Source organism: Tachypleus tridentatus, chromosome 13, assembly GCF_004210375.1.
Source record: "Tachypleus tridentatus isolate NWPU-2018 chromosome 13, ASM421037v1, whole genome shotgun sequence".
Classification (NCBI taxonomy): domain Eukaryota; kingdom Metazoa; phylum Arthropoda; class Merostomata; order Xiphosura; family Limulidae; genus Tachypleus; species Tachypleus tridentatus.
The window spans coordinates 42,620,264-42,640,366 of record NC_134837.1 but is presented as its reverse complement, the minus strand read 5'-3'; the positions used below and the strand labels follow the sequence as shown (position 1 = coordinate 42,640,366).

The 20,103-nt window shown below is 32.2% G+C and overlaps 1 protein-coding gene across 1 annotated transcript in view; it reads right to left on the bottom strand.

The window, feature by feature from the left end:
* Positions 1-16,917: 16,917 nt before the first annotated feature.
* Positions 16,918-20,103, bottom strand: part of CIAPIN1 (cytokine induced apoptosis inhibitor 1) — a 31,331-nt gene continuing 28,145 nt past the window's right edge. The window contains exon 9 of the mRNA XM_076474393.1: positions 16,918-18,301. Coding sequence (XP_076330508.1) covers positions 18,188-18,301 — 114 coding nt within the window. The 3' untranslated portion in view covers positions 16,918-18,187. The remainder of the gene's footprint in view (positions 18,302-20,103) is intronic.

Here is a 20,103-nt window from a genome sequence, read left to right as displayed (position 1 = left end):
AATATCAAAATCCTTCCAGCAGCCCAGTTATTACAATTTTAATTTAATAAATAAGGCAAAGAAAACCACATTCAAATCACCTCAAGATCAGAATGAAATAATTGAGATGTTCGGCCATCAAATACTGAGGAACATAGCACACGAAGTGTAGCAAAGTAAAATATTTGCATTAATGGTTGATGGCACTTAAGATGTTACAGGTGCCGAACAGGAAGCAATATATGTACGATAAGTAGATGAAAACCTTGATGTCCATGAGACATTTCTTAGTTTGTACAGTGTTTCCAATACAACTGGTGAAACAATATCCTTGACTATACTTGATGTACTGACTAGACTCAATTTACCACTGTCAGGATTAAGAGCACAAACTTATGATGGAGTCGTTAACATGAGTGGTGCGTACAATGGATGCCGGGCAAAAATAAAAGAGAAGCAACCATCAGCTTTGTTTTTTCACTGCGGAGCACACAAGGCTAATTTTATAATGCAACATGCAGTTGAAGCTTGTGAATGTGTTCGAGATTCTATTCAGTGGGTACGTGAACTTGGTGTCTTGCTTCAGAGGTCAGTCAAATACAAGACAATCTTTGAAAATATTGTATCGTCAGACAGCCACAATGGTCCAGTTAAATGCATCCGCCCGCTGTGTCTAACACGCTGGTTGTGCCACCTATCTGCAATTACATATGCTAATGATCACTACAGTGACATTGTTGATTAGCTTTTTCTGCATTAAGACTGTTGAAGACGTGATTAGGATCAACTGTGTCTCAGTGCCGCCTCAATCATGTGGCAGTTTGTCACACTCACAAAGATGAGGTCGAAAAATAAATATAGAAGAGATTATGAAAAAATTCATAAACAGATCATTACAAAGGAGGTCTACGTTTGGGAACATGTAGCCTAGAAGACTAAATGAATCTTACTTCAATGATAAGTATGAATACTTATGTGCTACATTGTATCGATGTATAATTTTCAAGAGTTTGCAAAGACATTTTAATTATTTTTATCAAACAGCATGAACAGTTTTTCAGTAGATATAAACTTATCAATGGTAATTACTAATTTTATTAATATTTGAAAACGTAATTCATGCAATGAAAGTTATTAGTAACCTTGTCAAGTATAATGGCCATCATTTATACTGTGCAGTGTGCAGGAATAAATTCATGTGGCAGTTAATTTGTGACACATTTGTCTTTATTCTATTAACATTTTGAAAACTGTTCACAACACCTCACTTATACAAACCTACATGGAAACCTTGAATTATCGTGGCAACAAGATTACTCTGTGACTGCATATTTACAGCTTTCATGTTCACGGAATCAGAGATTACCAATTTGCAAATTGAACAGTCCACATAAGTGGTTGCAAAAATCATCCCCCCCATCGGGTGTAAGAAATCTACGCCCCTGCAGCTAAGCACTGGAAAGGCATAAACGATACATCCATTGGTACTCAACGCTTTCAGTAAAGACTACTCTGGTTTGAGGTACTGCTACCACCACTCGCACCAGACCAAGCTCGAGACATATACCTTGAAGCTGGGTAGACCTTAATCATTGATCATTACCACTGCTACAATAAACAAGAAGGCATCTACCGCATTGGCCATAATTGAATTACTAAAGAATCCCCGGACTAGAGAAGCGATGAAGCATAGAGCATCGAAGAAAGCCAAGTAGCCTTTGAGAAAGTCCCGAGAACTACATTGGTAACAATGAAAGGTTGATCTACAAATGATCCTAACCAACATCCTTAATGTTGTCCTGACTATCACACAAATACAGATTCAAAAGTGGAACTGTCAAGCAATTGATACAGACCTAGGTATTATGCAAGTTGAAAGAGGAGCATGCCACCTTCTCAATTAAAGAAAAAGGTCAACCAGATAAGAATAACTCTGAATCAGATCATTTAAGTTAAATATACCGCAGACATACTTTTTGGGTGCTCAACAAAACTTAATGAAATAGAATTAAATTTCGAAATTTTTTTCAGAAAAAATGAATAAAACTAAATGATTCAGTTGGGTTGAAAACAAAATATATTCGTTAAAGTTTAATGTAAAGAAAGTGATGCAAGACAGGCGAATGAATAAAATGCGCATCAGATGGATAAATCCTCTAACAAACATGTATGTAAAGAATGGATCCATTCAGTGTTAAAAAACAAAACACTTATGACACCTTCTCGTTAGTTTAATGATACACAATATTATTGTACAACTATTTAATTAATAATTGTTGGTATCATTTTTATTATGTATAACTAGATCTTCAAACTTTTATATTTAGCATATTTAAATCATTTACAGAAATTACAAATAAATAGTCACATGTGGTAGACATGGTTAACATTTCTATGATTGAAATCCTATAATATATCATAGTTTAGTTTCTCTAACAGTTCAGTGTAAATGTGAGTGACTTGAAGCCATGTATTATGTTTTCTACCTGCTTTAGTGACATAAGAATAAAAATATTCATTTAGTGGGTTTTTATATACTTTTAGTATAAACATGTGGTTCAGAAAGCCATTGAGAGTAACTTTTTATATTTGTTTTGTTTTTAATATTAGATAATGTCTATTTTACTGAGAAGATATTGTAGCAACATACAGCATCTGCAATGAAAAGATTAGCACTATATTATCCTTTGCTGCTCAAGTTGACATTGTCTTGATGACACAATTGATCATTGCTGTGAGAGAACAAACAAAGATCAGGAAGTGAAACTGTTTACTGGACAGAACAACCTAGCTTGCTTGTTGAATTTAGTTGTACGTTTTCATCATGACTTGTTTGAAAAGATTCATCATTAGAAATAGAAAGCTGACGAGCTATTCATTGATTCAATATAAGTAATCATCAAAGATATTCAGTGTCTTTCAGAAGTGTCCAACTTGTTCATTTCTCAAGGAACTTAAAAATTAGTCAAGTCATCAAACATATATTGTTCTCCCAATTTCCCGATCGAATATGCTGTTATTAATAGGTCTAACTATACGATATGTGTGAGGAAATCAATTCAATTGTATATTTCTCTGAAGAACTCCAACCTTAGATATATCAGTACAAACTGAATAGTCTTTAGTGGAAGTTAGTAAAAACAATCTTCACAGGTAGTTTGTCCGAAGTTTTCTCAAAATAATACAAAGCTGTCACTTTGAAATTCTATGGGTTTGATTAGTTAGAGAAGCGTCAGTTTTATTCCCGATTGGGCACATGTATTTAAATAGTTCTATTTTGGTTAGTCTTCTCCTAGCCCTCATACTATTCAGTGTCAACAGAAAACAATATTGTCTCCTTTTTAAATACAGTTTGCCCACTGCTTTATGCAGTTCTGCAAAGTTGTTAATTGATACAAAAAAATCGGTCAAGTAAACAACATTTTTTCAAGTTTCACGGTGTTGGTTTATACCACTTTTCGTCCCTGTAATACGCCATTTGAATAGGTTTTTACTACTTCCCAGTTCTGCGTATTTAGTGATCAGCTTGTAAAGTTACCAGTTATATGAGTTTAATCTAAGCTATCATGATTTATTTTCAATTATAGTTGGTTGGTTGGTTTGGTGTTTTATGGCACAAAGCAGCTTGGCTATCTGCGCCAAACATCCGGTAAAAAAGTTAAAATTAAAGTAAATTTAGTAAAATTCATAAAAGGAAATTAAGGTAAAACAAAACAAAGTTTAAAAAAACATAAATGAATAGCATTAAAACCAATGTTTACATTTAGTCTACAGCAGTAACAGAAAAACCACAGAAATACAAGTTGTAAGGGACTTTCTGTAGTATAATTTTAATTATCATAACTCGCCAGGAAGACTAACAGGTAAGTACAAAAACCACCGTCAGTCATCTGAAGTTGGCCTTTCCAGTCCTGGTTCCGAGTTATTTGACGTTATGACCATTTTCAAAAAGTAAAGTAATAAAGGTTTTAAAAGACTTGCAGCAAAATTTTAATAACAACTCGCCAGGATGACTAACGGGTAGTTCAAAAGCAGCGTTAGTCACCTGAAGTTGGTCTTTCCAGTCCTTGAAAGGAAATTTAATTATAGAATTTCTTTTTAATACATACGGTGTTATAATGTATCCAAGTATGGCATTTCTGTGTGTTAATTATAGATCTAGCGTATAATTCTAGGTACAGCTACTTTCAACTGAACTTTAAGTATAGATACAGAACTGCCACTTCATTAAAACATAGATCTAATGTTAGCTCGAGTTTAGTCTAGCTCTTTCAGAATAATTAACTTATTTGTTAGTAACTTCAAAATATATGTTAGTTAAAATGAAAGAAAAACAAACCTGTTTTAGTGTGTGTAAGTACTTAATATAAAATGATGTTACTGCCATTGACACCAACATTCAGCACCATTGTGAGATGTTTGTTCTCCCTTCCGACTTTTCACAAGTGTACGGTATTCCCAAACTCTAAAGGAACGTACATAAGTGACACCCCATCCATCACCCCCACACACATAATAATAGAATTCACAACTCATATATGAATAAACATAGTTCCACCATTAAAATATATACTACTAACAACAAGAAGTCATCAGTGCTCACAAACATCTACACGAAATGTTTCGAAATTAACAGCCTCCAAAACAGTTGCACCAACCCAAGGATCTGGTTCTGGTATGCTGTATTATCGTCACACACTACAGACAAAAATCAACAATTCATTAACCACCTGAACGGAAAACATCCGGCGAAAAAATTCATAGTGAAAAAAAATCCCATAAGCCATACGCATTTACAGGAAACCTGCATATACTGGTAAATGATTCGATTATAAATGAAATTTCCTCATCAATATAACGGCTATAATTGTAGACTTTCTAGTTTTAAATACGAACAAGATTCATAATATCGAAAATGTCAAGAAGAAGGGGAAAAAACCAACACAACCCTTGTTAGAAATGGATACTTAGAACACCTGTTAAACAATATAAACATAAAAAATAAACAAGATAGAATAGAATTACATGCGTATAACATAATCTCCTTTGTCAAAAGTCTCTCTAAAAACATACAAATGATATGCAAATATCACAAAGTCAAAACGGTATTTGGAAGCCATAACATAAACCGATAGCAGTTGATATATATCATTGTACTTAAAACGGACAAACGATATACCAATAGCACAAAGTTAGAACAGTATTTACAAGTCACAACATAATACGATAGTAGTTGATATATAATCGTACCTAAAACATTTTGTCTAACAACATGCAGATGATATACAAATTGTACAATGTTAGAAATGTATTTGGAAGCCACAACATAATACGATAGCAATTGATATATATATACACGTACTTAAAACATACTGTATAAAAATATACAGATGATATACAAATAGCACAGAGTTAGAATAACATTTACAAGCCACAACATAATACGACAGAAGTTGATATACATAATTTTAACTTAAAGACTTAATGGAAAGCAAACACTACATCCACAACATTACTTGTGAATATGGACTGCACTACACTAGATAAACAAAAATATTTAAGAAATATAGAACTCAGAAGCAAAGTAGACCCACAATACTCTGTAATTCTGGTGTATCTTCAATAGGTCATTACGACATAGTAGAAGACCACGGAATAAATTGGAATCATGTCAAAATAATGGGACACGAAGCACATTAAATAATAGAAGAAATCTTCTGCATTTATCAAACTAACAACTTAACTAAACTAGCACAAAACTTAGCAAAACCATTCTAATAAGTTAATTAACTAAAGTGCTAAGGAGAAAATTCCTGAGTGAATGGACAACACAACAGCCTCTCTATCAAGAAACCCCAGATTCGAATCCTGCCCATTACCGTCACAGAAATAGTCATTTCAAGGACTCCCTTGAAGACGGCAACAGAGTAATAGAAAATGTATAATAAAAAGTAATTAGTATGAAGTAATTAAAAATTAATTATCTAATAAATTAGACACAACTGATCTCAGTGGATACTAACCATCGTGACAATAAGATGTTCAATCACTTAATAACATTTTGAACTAAATTCATATCAAAGTTTACATTTTGTTTCATAATAGAGCCATTTATATATTAACGTAAAAAACAAAACAAAAACATTTCCAAGGGATTTAGATTTGACTTATTCCAGATATCTTGCAAATTGTATTAATATACATACGTGTAGTATATAACAGGCCCGGCATGGCCTAGCGCGTAAGGCGTGCGACCCGTAATCCGAGGGTCGCGGGTTAAATCCGAGCTAAACATGCTCGCCCTCCCAGCCGTGGGGGTGTATAATGTGACGATCAATCCCACTATTCGTTGGTAAAAGAGTAGCCCAAGAGTTGGCGGTGGGTGGTGATGACTAGCTGCCTTCCATAAAGTCTTACACTGCTGAATTAGGGACGGCTAGTCTAGCACAGATAGCCCTCGAGTAGCTTTGTGCGAAATTCCCAAACAAACAAAAAGTATATAACATGTATGGATCTAATAAAAAGTGACATTGCATTTCGTAACTTTATATCCATCTGGTGGTCATTAGCGCATTATGCTTTACGTAATATTTTACAATTCGTTCATTGGGTTGTTAAGCAAAGGGTTGTGCCCACCATGAGTTTCAAAACCTGGTTTTTTTTAAAGCTATAAACCTTCAAACTAATTACTGGGCCATGGGAAGGGAGGGACAAGATTTTATAAAGAAAAATTAAACAATATTTAACAGTTTTTACTAACACATTATATTTTGAGATAACTGAAAACGTGATGAAAATTATTTCTAGCGTCAGTTAAATAATGCTTAACATAATAACGGAATAAATAAGTGAAATTTGTGAATACAAAATTACAGTATTCACATTTCTTCAAATAAAGTAATATAAAGCTCACTTGAATTACATTTATTATAGTCAGTTTAGTAATATTGATGTGATTTGAGTTAATATACTTTAAGATGACAGAAGTCAACTGAATCATTTACGAGTTTTCTTATTTATTCTGAGCTGTTGTTTTTCATTGGTTAACAAAAGAATGATGATAAACGGCTTAAATTATTTTCCGAGATTAGAAAAAAATCTGAAATGTAACAAATTAGAAACTTGAAGACGATGTCTAATTTACTACTGCAATGTTTTCCGGCACGTATGAATATTATAGGTAGCGAAGTAATAAAAAACAACTAACAGTAGTATAAAAACTAATTGCTTCTTTCACATAGAGTACGAAACACTAAACAAAATCACAATTTGAGGCTCTATAAAATAACCCTACCTGTAAGATATGCGTTTCAGATGCGGTATGGCCACTGAGAAAACGAACAACTTAATATATACTGTAATACTGCGCAGTATTTGCGTATTGCAACATTGGACAGAAGCTCACCGTCTGATGATCGCTGTCGTACACATAACGCTGTGTGGATTTAAAGCAGTGGTTCCCAACCTTTTTTATGCCCGGCACCCCTAAAAAATTTAATAGTTCTTGCACCCCCTGGAACGCTAACTCGCACCTCCAAGGGGTGCGAGCACCCCTGGTTGGGAACCACTGATTTAAAGCCACCGGGCTATATATTCAATTTAAATATAGGTTCACTCTGACATTCACGTGCATCATCCACATCCAAAACACGAGAGATAGATATGTCCAATGTCTTTTATCGAGAAACCTGTGTCACTAAGTTATTTCACAACACAATATATAAAACCCCAAATTGTGAATATTTGAATGAGGATAAATTTTGTTATGGAACATAGATGTATACGCAAAAATTACTTGACGCAATTTTTTCCTCCTGTTACATAAAACAATCTTTGTGTTTTCGAGTTGAACACAACGGGTATCGCTTCAAAACATAGTAGTCGTAAGTATATCATGACAATTAATAGAAGTTCTCTTGGAAATATAAACTACAACGATACCTGTTACAATAGTTTTGGATGTTATATTTTCAATATTTTAATGTTGATGTTTAATAGAGATCAAAGAGCCAGATAAAGTCTTCTGACGGCGGATTCTGCTGATTGGCTGCTTTCCCTTTGGTCAGTAGTTCAAATTAAGAGTGACTTTACCTGAATCCTAGGGATCTTTGACATGACCATTTATCCATAGTGCACATAAATTGCAGTTCAAGTTTTAAAATTCTAAAATACAAACTTCAAGCAACGTACCTGTAGCAATTAAAACAATTATCAGTCAGGTTTTTCAACCTCTGATTACATTTCTGATACACATCACTAATTATTGTGTAAACTTTACGAATGGAAGTTATAATTTGATTAAAATTTATGTATCTTAATATTTTATACAGTTCTGGTCTTGCATCCGAAACGATCCACTTAAAAAGAATGTGAAAAAAAACGTATGTAATTAATGTGATTTTGATTACAAATTTCAGGCTTATTAGTTTCATGTGTATGTGTATATTAATAGTTTATGCCATACACACATTTTCTAAGGTCTACCTATTAGTAAAAATGAAGTCAATACTTTTGCTTCTGCAAGAAGCGTCTCCTGCTAGATTTACAACACTAAAATCAGGGGAACCCCTCGGTGGACACAGCAGATAGCCTGATGTAGTTTAGCTATAGGAAAATACATATACACTGTGCAAGAAACAAGCATATTGCACATGATGACTTCCATAAATCGCATGGTGATCTTTGTTACTGTGGATTATACAGAACAAGATGAATACATAGAATAAATAACATGTGATCATTTTATATTGATCAAACTAACTTTTTGAAGCTGCTAAAGACATTAAGATGGAACATACTGAAATCTTTCGTTTTGAAAACAAACTTGGAAGTTCTTTGTCAAGAGTTCGCCTCAGGGCGGTCCACCAAAAACCGGGTTTCGATACTCATGGTTAGCAGGGCACAGATAGGTAGCCCGTTGTATAGTCTTGTGCTTAATAATAAACACATTCAAACATTCATGTGCAGGATTTCAAACAAGAGAAATTCTTCATGTGCATAAATTTCTCTATTTTCATATACCATCTAACTACATCAAAGTTGTTACATTTCCATTATGAGCATAATTATCCAACCAGATTAGAGCAATCTAAACATTACTCCTGTGTGTAACTGGTAATGCAGAAGTTTAAAACAAATATTGATATTATCCAGCATTTAAAAATGTGAAGTCGTATCAACCAATGGAAGTTCTAAATTATAATACATGTATGAACCCACACGCATGGGTGCATAGTATTAATTGAACACATCTTATAAAACAAAGCTGTTTCGTAAAAAAATACCACTGGGAATTCTGTGTAGTATTAGATTTCATTTTAACACCTTTAACATTTTATAAAGATAATTAAACCCTAATACCTTATTTAGAAAATAGATATATCACATTAATTGTGTTTACGTAAGTCGTTAATATTTTCAAATATTTATTTTAAGCCTTGCACTCTGTCAATTGAAAATGTTGCAATTTCTTTCCCAGTCTTCACAAAGAAAAGGGATCCCCAGTGGCTTAGCGGTAAGTCTAAGGACTGAAAATCTAGTTTCGATACCTGTGACGAGTACAGCACAGATTTGTGTAGATTTTCGCTTAACAGCAAAGAAACGAGAAGGGTCTTTACTGCTTAATAAAGACTTTTCAGATAATTATGATTATGTTTAAATTTATTGAAGTTAGATCAAATTTTGTTTCTAGGCACTACTTACATACATATTCAGTAATATAATAAAAATTGAGAAACTCAAACATTTTTGAAATCAGAAAGCTGATATAAACTTCAGACATAATACTGCGATATTAAGCTTTAAGTCACACAACAATTACCTGACAATTTTATTTAATATTAAAAGTAATAAACCTAATATATGATAATGTAACAGGGATGGCTATCATTCATACTTGCTCGGTCGTTGTTTTAGCACTATTTTGACATATTTTTGTTATTATACGCTTATACAAACAACGAAGTGAGACGGAATCACTAGGATACTGCTATCTAAAGAATGTTGTATCTAGTTGGGAATTAGCAGAGAATACACTTTATGAGCCAAAACTTGTCAGACGTGTGACGTCATCATCAGCGTAAAGGTCTCATATTAAAATCCTAATATCCAATTTTGTGAACCTATTTTAAGTAGAGAAAATATGTGCAGCACTGATTATTTGAGGCTGCTTGCATTAATACTAAATTGAATACGCATATGTGACCGAGAGAATACACAACTCAATTTTCTTTAAATTAAGCAGTAAGAAAGAAAAAAAAACCACTGGGTGAATTGTAAAATCACGAACGTTAGAACAATGTTAAGAACACAGATAAAGTTATTAGATTTCTCATTGCATTCGACGTTAACAATTTCGAGTTTCTTGATGACGAGAAACCCACGTGAAATAAAAATGTATCTCAGAACAGCTGATCTTGGTATTAACACTTTTACTGATAGGTAGAGAACAACATTTCGACCTTCTTTGGTCATCTTCAGGTTAACAAAACGAGTTTGCAATTGACCGTTGCTAAACACGTCACAGGGACTCTTTGTTAACTTGATGATGACCTAGTAAGGTCGAAACGTTTTTCTCTGCTTTAGTCGTAAAAGCGTTAATATCCATTCCAACCTTTCTGAGATACATTTTTATTTCAAGTAGGTTTCTCGTTATCAAAAAGTAAGCGCAAGATATTAAAATCTATTTAAGAAAATGAGAATAATCATGATGCTTTTGAAACTTTCAGTATAAGCATTACTGTATATATATAACATTTCACGCAACTAAAATTACTACTATATTAAAAATAAATACATAAATAAACATTAAACAATAATTTAAAATTCTGAATAAAACGCCAACGCCTCCCAGTAGCTCAGCGATAAAACAAAAAACTTATGATGCTAAGAATCGGGTTTTGATATCCCTGGCGGACACAGCACAGATAACCCATTGTATAGCTTAACACCAGCAAACTAACAATAATAAAATTATACTTAAGTGTTGACGAAGTTTTTAACCCACAAACTGATTTCAAAAAGGTTAATTTTCAAAATTGTTTTCGCAATGTAAAAGTACTTTCGTTCCCCAGAAGATCAGTGATAGGTAAAGAGCAAATAACCGATTATAAACATTTGTTTTACGCCACCACACATAGGTAAACACTTACAAACCAACAGAAACCGTAATGTTACAAAAGTATCCCAACGAGAAATGTTTGTTTTGAATTTCGCGCAAAGCTACACAAGAGTTATGCTGCGCTATCCGTCCCTAATTTAGCATTGTAAGAAAAGGCAGATAGTCATCACCACCCACCACCAACTATTTGACTACTCTCTTACCAACGAATATGGAGACTGACCATCATATTATGGCTGAAAGGGCGAACACGTTTGGTCTGACGGGAATTCGAACCCGGGACCCTTGGATTACGGGCCGAGTGCCTTTAACCACCTGGCCATGAAACACATAAAGCAGATATCAAGATGAATAAGTTCTACCTCCATGAACTAGTTAGATACTGTCAGACATCCCGTGAATGATGTAGAGAATTCGAGTATTAATGTCAGCATAATAGGTAATAAGGGTGCGAGTGTACTGAACATTACCACCATACTGAAGTGAGTATTACATGTAACAAATTTGCTTCCGTTTGTTCTTCAAAAAGCAACCCAAAATAAGTTGTTATCAAGAGATGCATAATTCAATACATCAGTGACTAACATGGGTCCCGTGGTAAAGAGGATATGTCGGGATGTAAAACAAAGTGTATATCTTTTGTACTGAAAGGTTAAAATTCAAGGAACTTTAATTTTAAGTTAAAACAAAATATAGTGAATACAAGACAAAATGATACAGCAAAGTAGCACCAGTTAACAAATATTCATCCAAATAACCAAATCATTGAAATGTTCCCATTTCTGCTTATGATAAATTATCCTTTCTTTAATATTCAATTTTACACTTGAACAACATGAAATATAATTATTATTACACTTCATAATTCAGAACATAAATATGCATTTTCCAAAGAGTATCCCAGCGGTTATTTTAGGGTCGTACAACGCTAAATCCCAGACTCGATTCTCCATGAGAAGCATAAATAGCTTATCCAATAGCTTTACGCTAAATCCAAGCAAATATTTCACATATCTCTCTACATCTTCAAAGTGGCTGTCCTATATTACAGAAAATAATTTATGAATACGTTGATAATTTAGATATTAATTTACCTTACATTTCTTTATACAATACTTACTTTATTCTTAATTCAAAACTTCTGCAAATTGATCAAGAGATATTTAATTTTCGCTTATTTTCTTAAAAAAATATTCATGTTTGTTCCCAGGATTTTCTTAAATATTATGTCATCCCATAAGTGCTGTTTGATTTTTAGGTTCAGAAAAAAAAAAAGAGAAAGAATTTCAAACGCTTTTAACGTTATTTAATCAATAGTGCATGTTCCATTATTATTAATTACTCCTTGCCAACGATTCACAAGCTTCTGAATGCCATTTCTATAACATTCTTGGAGTTTGGAGGAAAAGAATGTTGAGAGAGTAGTTTTGACATCTTCATGTGTTCCAAGCTCTCTTAAAACAAGATAGTTCTGCAAACTTCAGAATAGATAATAATCAGATGTGGCAAGGTCTGGAGAATAAGGAGGATGTGGAAGTTTTTCCCAGTCCAGCTCTTCAATCTTTGCATATGTGATCCTTGCTGTATGGAGCCGTGCATTATCCTGGTGTAACACAATACATTTAAGATTGATTAAAGTAAGCTTTTTCTTTCAGTGCAACATTCCAGCGCTCTAACCGTTGACAATAGAAGTCTGACGTAATCGTTACATTGAGTGGCAGCAACTCAAAGTGGATCACACCAACAATATCCCACCAAACGCTTAACAAGACTTTTCTAGGGTGGAGGTCCATTTTGGGCTGTACTTTAAGCAGTTTATCTACACTGAGCCGTTGTTTGCAACGCTTATTATTTTTATAATATATCCATTTTTCATCTCCAGTAACTAACCTGTCCAAAAAAGATGACTTACGTTCACGAGAGTGAAAATGTCCACTCTTGCTTTGAGGTTGGCTTCTGTCAAATCATGGGGGAACCCATTTTCCAAGTTTTGACACCTTTCCAAGCTGTTGCAGATGACGGTAAACTGTTGAATGGGTTGAATTAAGCTTCTGTGCTAGTTCTTCAACTGTTACAACACAATCTTCATCAAGTGCAGTTCTCAGCAAGTCACCATTAAACTCAACAGGCGACCTGAACGTGGCGCATCACTTTAGCTGTAGTCACCTGATTTGAACTTCTGAAATTACCTTCGATATTTTTTTTCATAGAGAGCCTCCGCATCATAAACACCTTGAATGTTTCATGTAGTTTCTGCTACACTATCGCCTTTTTTAAACTCATAAAACATTATATGCTTAATGTGCTCCTCACACACATACATATTCACAAGGGTTGATTTGATTTATGATCTAAAAAAGTGGAGTTGAGTTAGTTTCTTTTATTTGTCTGAACATTTTTATACATGTCCAACTACATATATTAGTTATTAAAGCCTTCTACAAAGACAGAAATGATGATGCATTTTCTGTATTAAATTTTCGGACATTATTTACGGGATGACCTGATAATTTCATCATATGTTTAGAATTCAAGTATAGTCGTTTAAGTCTTTAGAACTTTTAAATACATAATCTGTTTACCACTTTTAGAATAATTAAACAACTGCCTTTAAACACTTGAATTAAACAAACTTGTTTAACAGTCTGTAAACCTTTATTTACCCACAAAACTTTGGTGAATACATCTTGTGACGTAACATTACCTTATATTTATTGTGTATAAAATTCCATTACTTATTTATGTAATCAGCATTTGAATTATATACATGACTAATCTCATAAAAAAAGTAACTCAACAGAACCTGTCTGATAGGCATGATAAATTCCATTAACTAATCTCTAATCAATATTTGGTACTTGAAATATCTTCCACCCTAGTGAATTATAAAGTACCATTTGTCTTACCATCTTTAACTGGATAACTCCCTAATCGCGTCTTCAGGTACAGATAATATGAGAAAATGCCAAAAGTTTTAAATGTTTGAATTCTTCCTAACTATAAAATACTTTTACTTTTCCATGTATTCATGTTAATTATTTTACAGTTCATTCAAAATTACAGTATATACCATCATGTTGAATGTTACCTACAAATCATCGTACCCAACAAACAGTTGTCCGAGGTAATATTGGTACCTTCAGTGATCTCCATGCGGATCGAAATTTTTTTAAATTGAAGTGATTTGCTTAATACAAAACACAAGTGTACAGGAGCAAATATCTGATGAAAATTCTATTAGGCCAACGTAAATTCTCTACAAACTTTTATTCTTCTCTGAATAATTTATAAAATTGTTTGTTAGAAAGATACACAAAGGGATGTTTGTGCTCTGCTTACCACAATGGTAGTGGGGGGTTCGGGGTAATTTGTAGGGATAGTTAAATTAAAAATAGACGTGATAAAACTGATGTTGTAAGTTAATTATTAACAATGAAAAATCCACCAACCCACAATAAAACAGACACTAGCTAAAGACGTCACTAAGGTCACTAAGCAAGTCTTAATAACAATATCAATTTGTGAAAAACAAGATCCTGACGTAATTTTGTTTGTTAAAAATTAACCAACCCACAGTACCACAGACACTAGCTAAAGTATATTAGATCGCTAACTAAATCTTATTGACATCGTCATCAACTTGTAAGAAACAAGACACGGATGTCATTTTAATGCGTTTTTTGTTTGTTTGTTGTTTTTCAAGAATTTCACGCAAAGCTACACAAAGGCAATCTGCGCTAGTCATCCCTAATTTCGCAGTGTTAGAGGGAAGGCAGCTAGTCATCACCACCCACCGCCAACTCTTGGGTTACTCTTTTGCCAACGAATAGTCAGATTGACCGTCACATTATAATGCCCCCCACGGCTGAAAGGGAAAGCTTGTTTGGTTTGATGGGGATTCAAACTCACAACCCTCGGATTACAAGTCGAGTGCCTTAACCACCAGGCCATGCTGGGCCTACAGGGAAGGCAACTAGTACCAGCATCCACTACCCTACCACAGTGGATTCATAGTATAAGCACACAAATACTCAGTCACACCCGACACTGTTACTTTTGTCATTAAGACGCATTTCCTCACTTTAAAATACTTTAAATGTAGTCACACTTCATAGGGCTAGTTGAGAGTAATCCAATCATGCACTTAATCCCCACCATAGTGTATGTGTACTTATATTTTAGTTATAAAAACATTTACACATAACTTACTTTATATACCTTGTCGCTTAATTCATAAAGTAAAAAAATAATAATATCGGTTCTTCACATCGTTTAGGCCGTTTATAGATTTTTTTTATATATTTCAATAAATGAAGTTTTTGAATGTATAACTAAGACTATTAGACATTAATTTATATTTGAAAACTGGCCAACATTTTTTCACAACTCTTAATATGCTGTCAAGTCATGTAAAGACATCAGTTATACATAATTCCTATGTTTAGCCATATAACGAAAATATTATTATTATTGTTGAAACCAACCACAACCATTGGTTTCAAGAACCCTACTGGTGACGATCACCACTAGCAATAAATGACCATCCTTTCTATTCCTACACAAACAAGGGTTCACTTCAATACTTGTCCAACCTTACCCTAACATTGCAACTCACTAAATTGTTCCAAAAGCAAAATTAAAAAAACATAATCGAGCAAGACAGAAGAATTAAAAAAAAAAGTCAACTGCCTTTTAGTAACTGAATCTCAAACCTCTAGATTATTTAACAAATAATTTCCATCACAGTTTTGACAACTGTTCATCAAGTTAGCATCCTTCTAGATAAAATGTCACTTGTATAAAGTAAATCAATGTTAAGAAAAATATTTAAATTTTTGTCTTTTTTAACAGCTAAATATTTTGCCTTCTCCTTGATTTTATAAGACAACAACTTAAAAGATTGTAAGGTGTAATATACACAATGTAATTTCCAGCTGAGTAAACTATAATTATCTCATTTATTTGAACCTATATTTTTTTAGATTATGCTAACATACTTGAACTTTTTAAATTTACTGAGTGAAAGCTAAACCACCTCCTGGCAAAGATCCCCCTATTGTCAAATCTAATCACCATACTTCAGGGTTGATCACTTAAGAAAGTCTTCTTTTGGTAAACGTTATTACTCAAACAAGAAATCACAAAGAATTAAAGAGGTGTATTTAGAAAATATCTTTCTAACATTGCATAGATGTGTCTTCCAATTTCACTTCATAAAAAATGTTTTTTCATATGTAAGTATATAAAGAGTGGACCAAAAGTAGGTATGCAGTCACACATGTCAAACTGCTTTCAGTTGCATATGTTGAAATTATTAAACTGTTTTAGGTGATTAGGTGATAATGGCTGGTAACCTGATTAATGAAAAATAGAAGTGGCAAGCAGACTCCAGGATTATGTGAACAACAACAGGTTTCAGTTTCTGTGAGATTAAATTGATCATTTCTCATATTTCCATATCATGTGTAAAGTGCTCTTAAATAAATGATCAATTATCAACTTTTGGGCTTCCTTGTATATATATGTATACTTTTGCTACTAATTTAAGCTAAGTAAACGTTCTATAACATACTATTACAATTTTTCCTAAACATGCCTACAGTTCTAAGACATTACACTTGTATAAAGGATTTTGCACATTTATAATATGCCATAATTAGTAATATACCTAAATGTATTCATTTTTAAAGCAACTGCACCTTTAGCACATGTTGATATTGTGCTGTCCAATCAACATCACTAAATTAAATCTTCTTTCAAAATTGAAGGAAACCAACTAACTATTCATTATTGTTTAGCTTATAATGTATTAATCACAGTTAATACATCAACATACTTTTATTGCAGAAGGTATTAAATGTCATATATATATAATCTTCAACAAAACACAATTATCTTACTTCTATAGCAATACAAACATATACATTTTTTATGCACACACACACATAACTATTCAGTCTGTTTAGAAATTCTGCTACTTCATGTATCTATGAAATGTAATAAGCAAACATGTATTCAATCAGTCTATGTAATAAGTGCCTCTTATTTATTTTCTTCCAAACAATTATTAGAATTACTCTTAATGTCACAGATTATTACTTCCACATCAAATTTCATTAGTTTTATTAAAAGCTATTTTTTTAAGGTATGTGCATCAAAAAGTTTTTATTTTTATAAAGTCATAATAAAAATACATGCTTAGGGGTAACTAAATACCACTGATCTAGTGTTTAATGTTAATCTACATTTCACAAGAACGGTACTCGACAAGTTATACCAAACTCCTTAAAACCTGAAAAACACTATAGCAAGAAATCAAACAGAGAGCTACATATGTCATACACCATGAAAATATCACACTACCATTACATAAACGTGTGCCTTTCTGTTTAATTATTACTCAATTCCTGGCAATAAGTACATGTAAATATTACAAGTATGTACACATCATGCCAGTAGTTCTCTTCAAATACTCGATAAGGAACAGATGAATGTTTTATAATGGATGAATTCAATCTTTTCATACCATAAATAATAACTCAAAAAAATTCTACACATAAAAAAAAAAAAGCTAATCATAAGGTAAATCATACAGTTTTGATTGTTCCATTTTAAATGTTCTTTTGTAAATTTGTATTAAATGTTTTAAAAGTTTTTCACTGAGTAAATTTTTTTTATATTTTACTAAACTAATTTTTATTAATGCATTTATTTCACAAATTAAATCAGCAAATACTGTCATTTTTTGAAAAGAAAGTACTAAAAGGCCAGAAAGTTATCTGGTGTGTAAAATTACTCCCCCTCTCAAAAAAAAAAAAGTTCTTCATGAGAATATCTATTTAAATCCATCAGTCACATCAACAAATTAGAAATTACTTCTGTATTTATGATATCATAACTGAGCTATGCTCAACTTCTCAGTTTATGTGAAATTCACCAAATTAGCTGCTGATTTGATATTTTCTGCTGAGTCAACAATTAATATCTTAGTTATTTGAACCCATATTTTTCAAGATATGTTGCATGAAATTTTTAAACTGGTTAGCTGAAAATTGAATCACTTGCTGGAAAGGTTGCCTGCTGTCACATCTAAACATCTGCCTTCAACTGTCGGTCATTTAAAATAATTTTCTCTCCTGGTTTAAATGCTGGCATCCCAAGGTAAGGACAGCTGGCACAACGGAAAGCATCTCCAAGATAACACTGCACAAAACAAATATTATTTTTAAAAAATCTTCACCAGATATTATCTCCAAACAATATCTTCCATTTACTAATTTGTCACATCCATCCTGTATGTTTTAATATTTAAAATAAATGTCATAATGCATGCACTGACATAAATTTAAGTCATACTTCTCAACTATAATATTTTTGCTATTTTGGGAAGTGTTTACAGCAAAAAAATTATGTCAAACAAATTACCACTACACTTTTGTTAAAGAAAACAAAGTTTTTCATTTTGAAGATAGACATTTTTCTTTTTAATATACAAGATGTAATAGAGCATATGGCATTTATTCCTGTGTACATGGGTGGATCAATTTAGACATCACACTTTTTTTCTTTTTTACAGAATTATGATCAAAATTTAATTATTAATGTATGTAAGCAAACTTGGCTTTTAGTAATAATTTATATTTTGATATTATCTAAGTTTTAGTTTCTTAATTAAAGAGGAAAATATTTGAATAAATTCTCAGTATTTGTGTGCCTGTGTCACTTGACAAGTTGAGCTTCAAATTCCCAATTTAAAATTTTAATTTCTGTGCTTATATATTTCTGATTGTATAATATACTAGAAACACATATTATAGATATTGAAGTTAGAATACAAATTTAGAATCTCCAATATTTTTCTTCACAAAATTCCTTTTATAGCTATTTCATTTTGGTGCCCATAAGTAAATATTTACCTTCAGTTTCATTGTTTGCAATCATATTTTTCTGCTCTGAGCAGTTAGCAGAATTTTTCTAATTTACTTATAGCTCAGTTAAAAAACCCAGTGAAATTATAGTAGTTTTGAGACATTCCATTCTGATATTTTTGTTTTCTAAATTACACATTTGAAAGGAGTTTTAGTGACTCCATGGATAACAACATAGTATGAAAAAAGTCTAGTATTATGAAGTGTGCTCTTAAGTACAAATTACTGAAATGGGTTTCAACTCTAACACACATCCAAAGTTTCATGCTTTTTACAATTACTTTTTTATTATATATTTTAACTCAAACAACTAAAATTTAAAAATCAGAAACTTAGATTGAATAACAAAAAGTAAGTGAAAACAAATGAAATAAAAATATTTCATGAGACTGGTTAAAGTTAGCTACGTCACATTATCACTCTAACTTTTAGCAACTGTTTATTATTTACTTATAGAGGGACTAGAGAAAGCAATAACAAAGAAATAAAATTAAAAGGAAGCAAATATTAGAATGTTACAAAGCTGATAAAGTTAGAATAAATATTACTGTACATTAGATTCTAGAATTATTCATGAAGAACCATTTTGTATTTTTCAAGTTTTTTTACTTTGTACATTGATGATTTCAGTAGTTATTATTAGACTAAAGAGAAAAACATAAAACATTTAATATTCATTTAAAATATTTTATCAGTTGTGCACATGAAGTACAAAACTGTAAGATAAAAGCAAGTATTTTCATTCCTATCATAAAAATCATATTTTACTCAAACTCATTAAAGGCTTCATAAATTTACAGATAAATATTTAGTAAAAATTCTTTACACTCAGAATTATATTATGTAAAGTTTCATGATAGTTACAATCAAACAGTGACAGGTCAGCTCATATATTGTTTCTATTCAAGTAATAGAAGCACTTAAAGAACAGTTCCTCAAAACCACTAAAAAAATTGTTTTTAAAAAGATTTGTCACAAATGTTGGTGGATCATTATATATCTCTACATCCTACAATTCATAGTTCATCATTTTCATGGGTAAGAGCAAAATATTCAAACTCTCTAGCAATTCTTGAC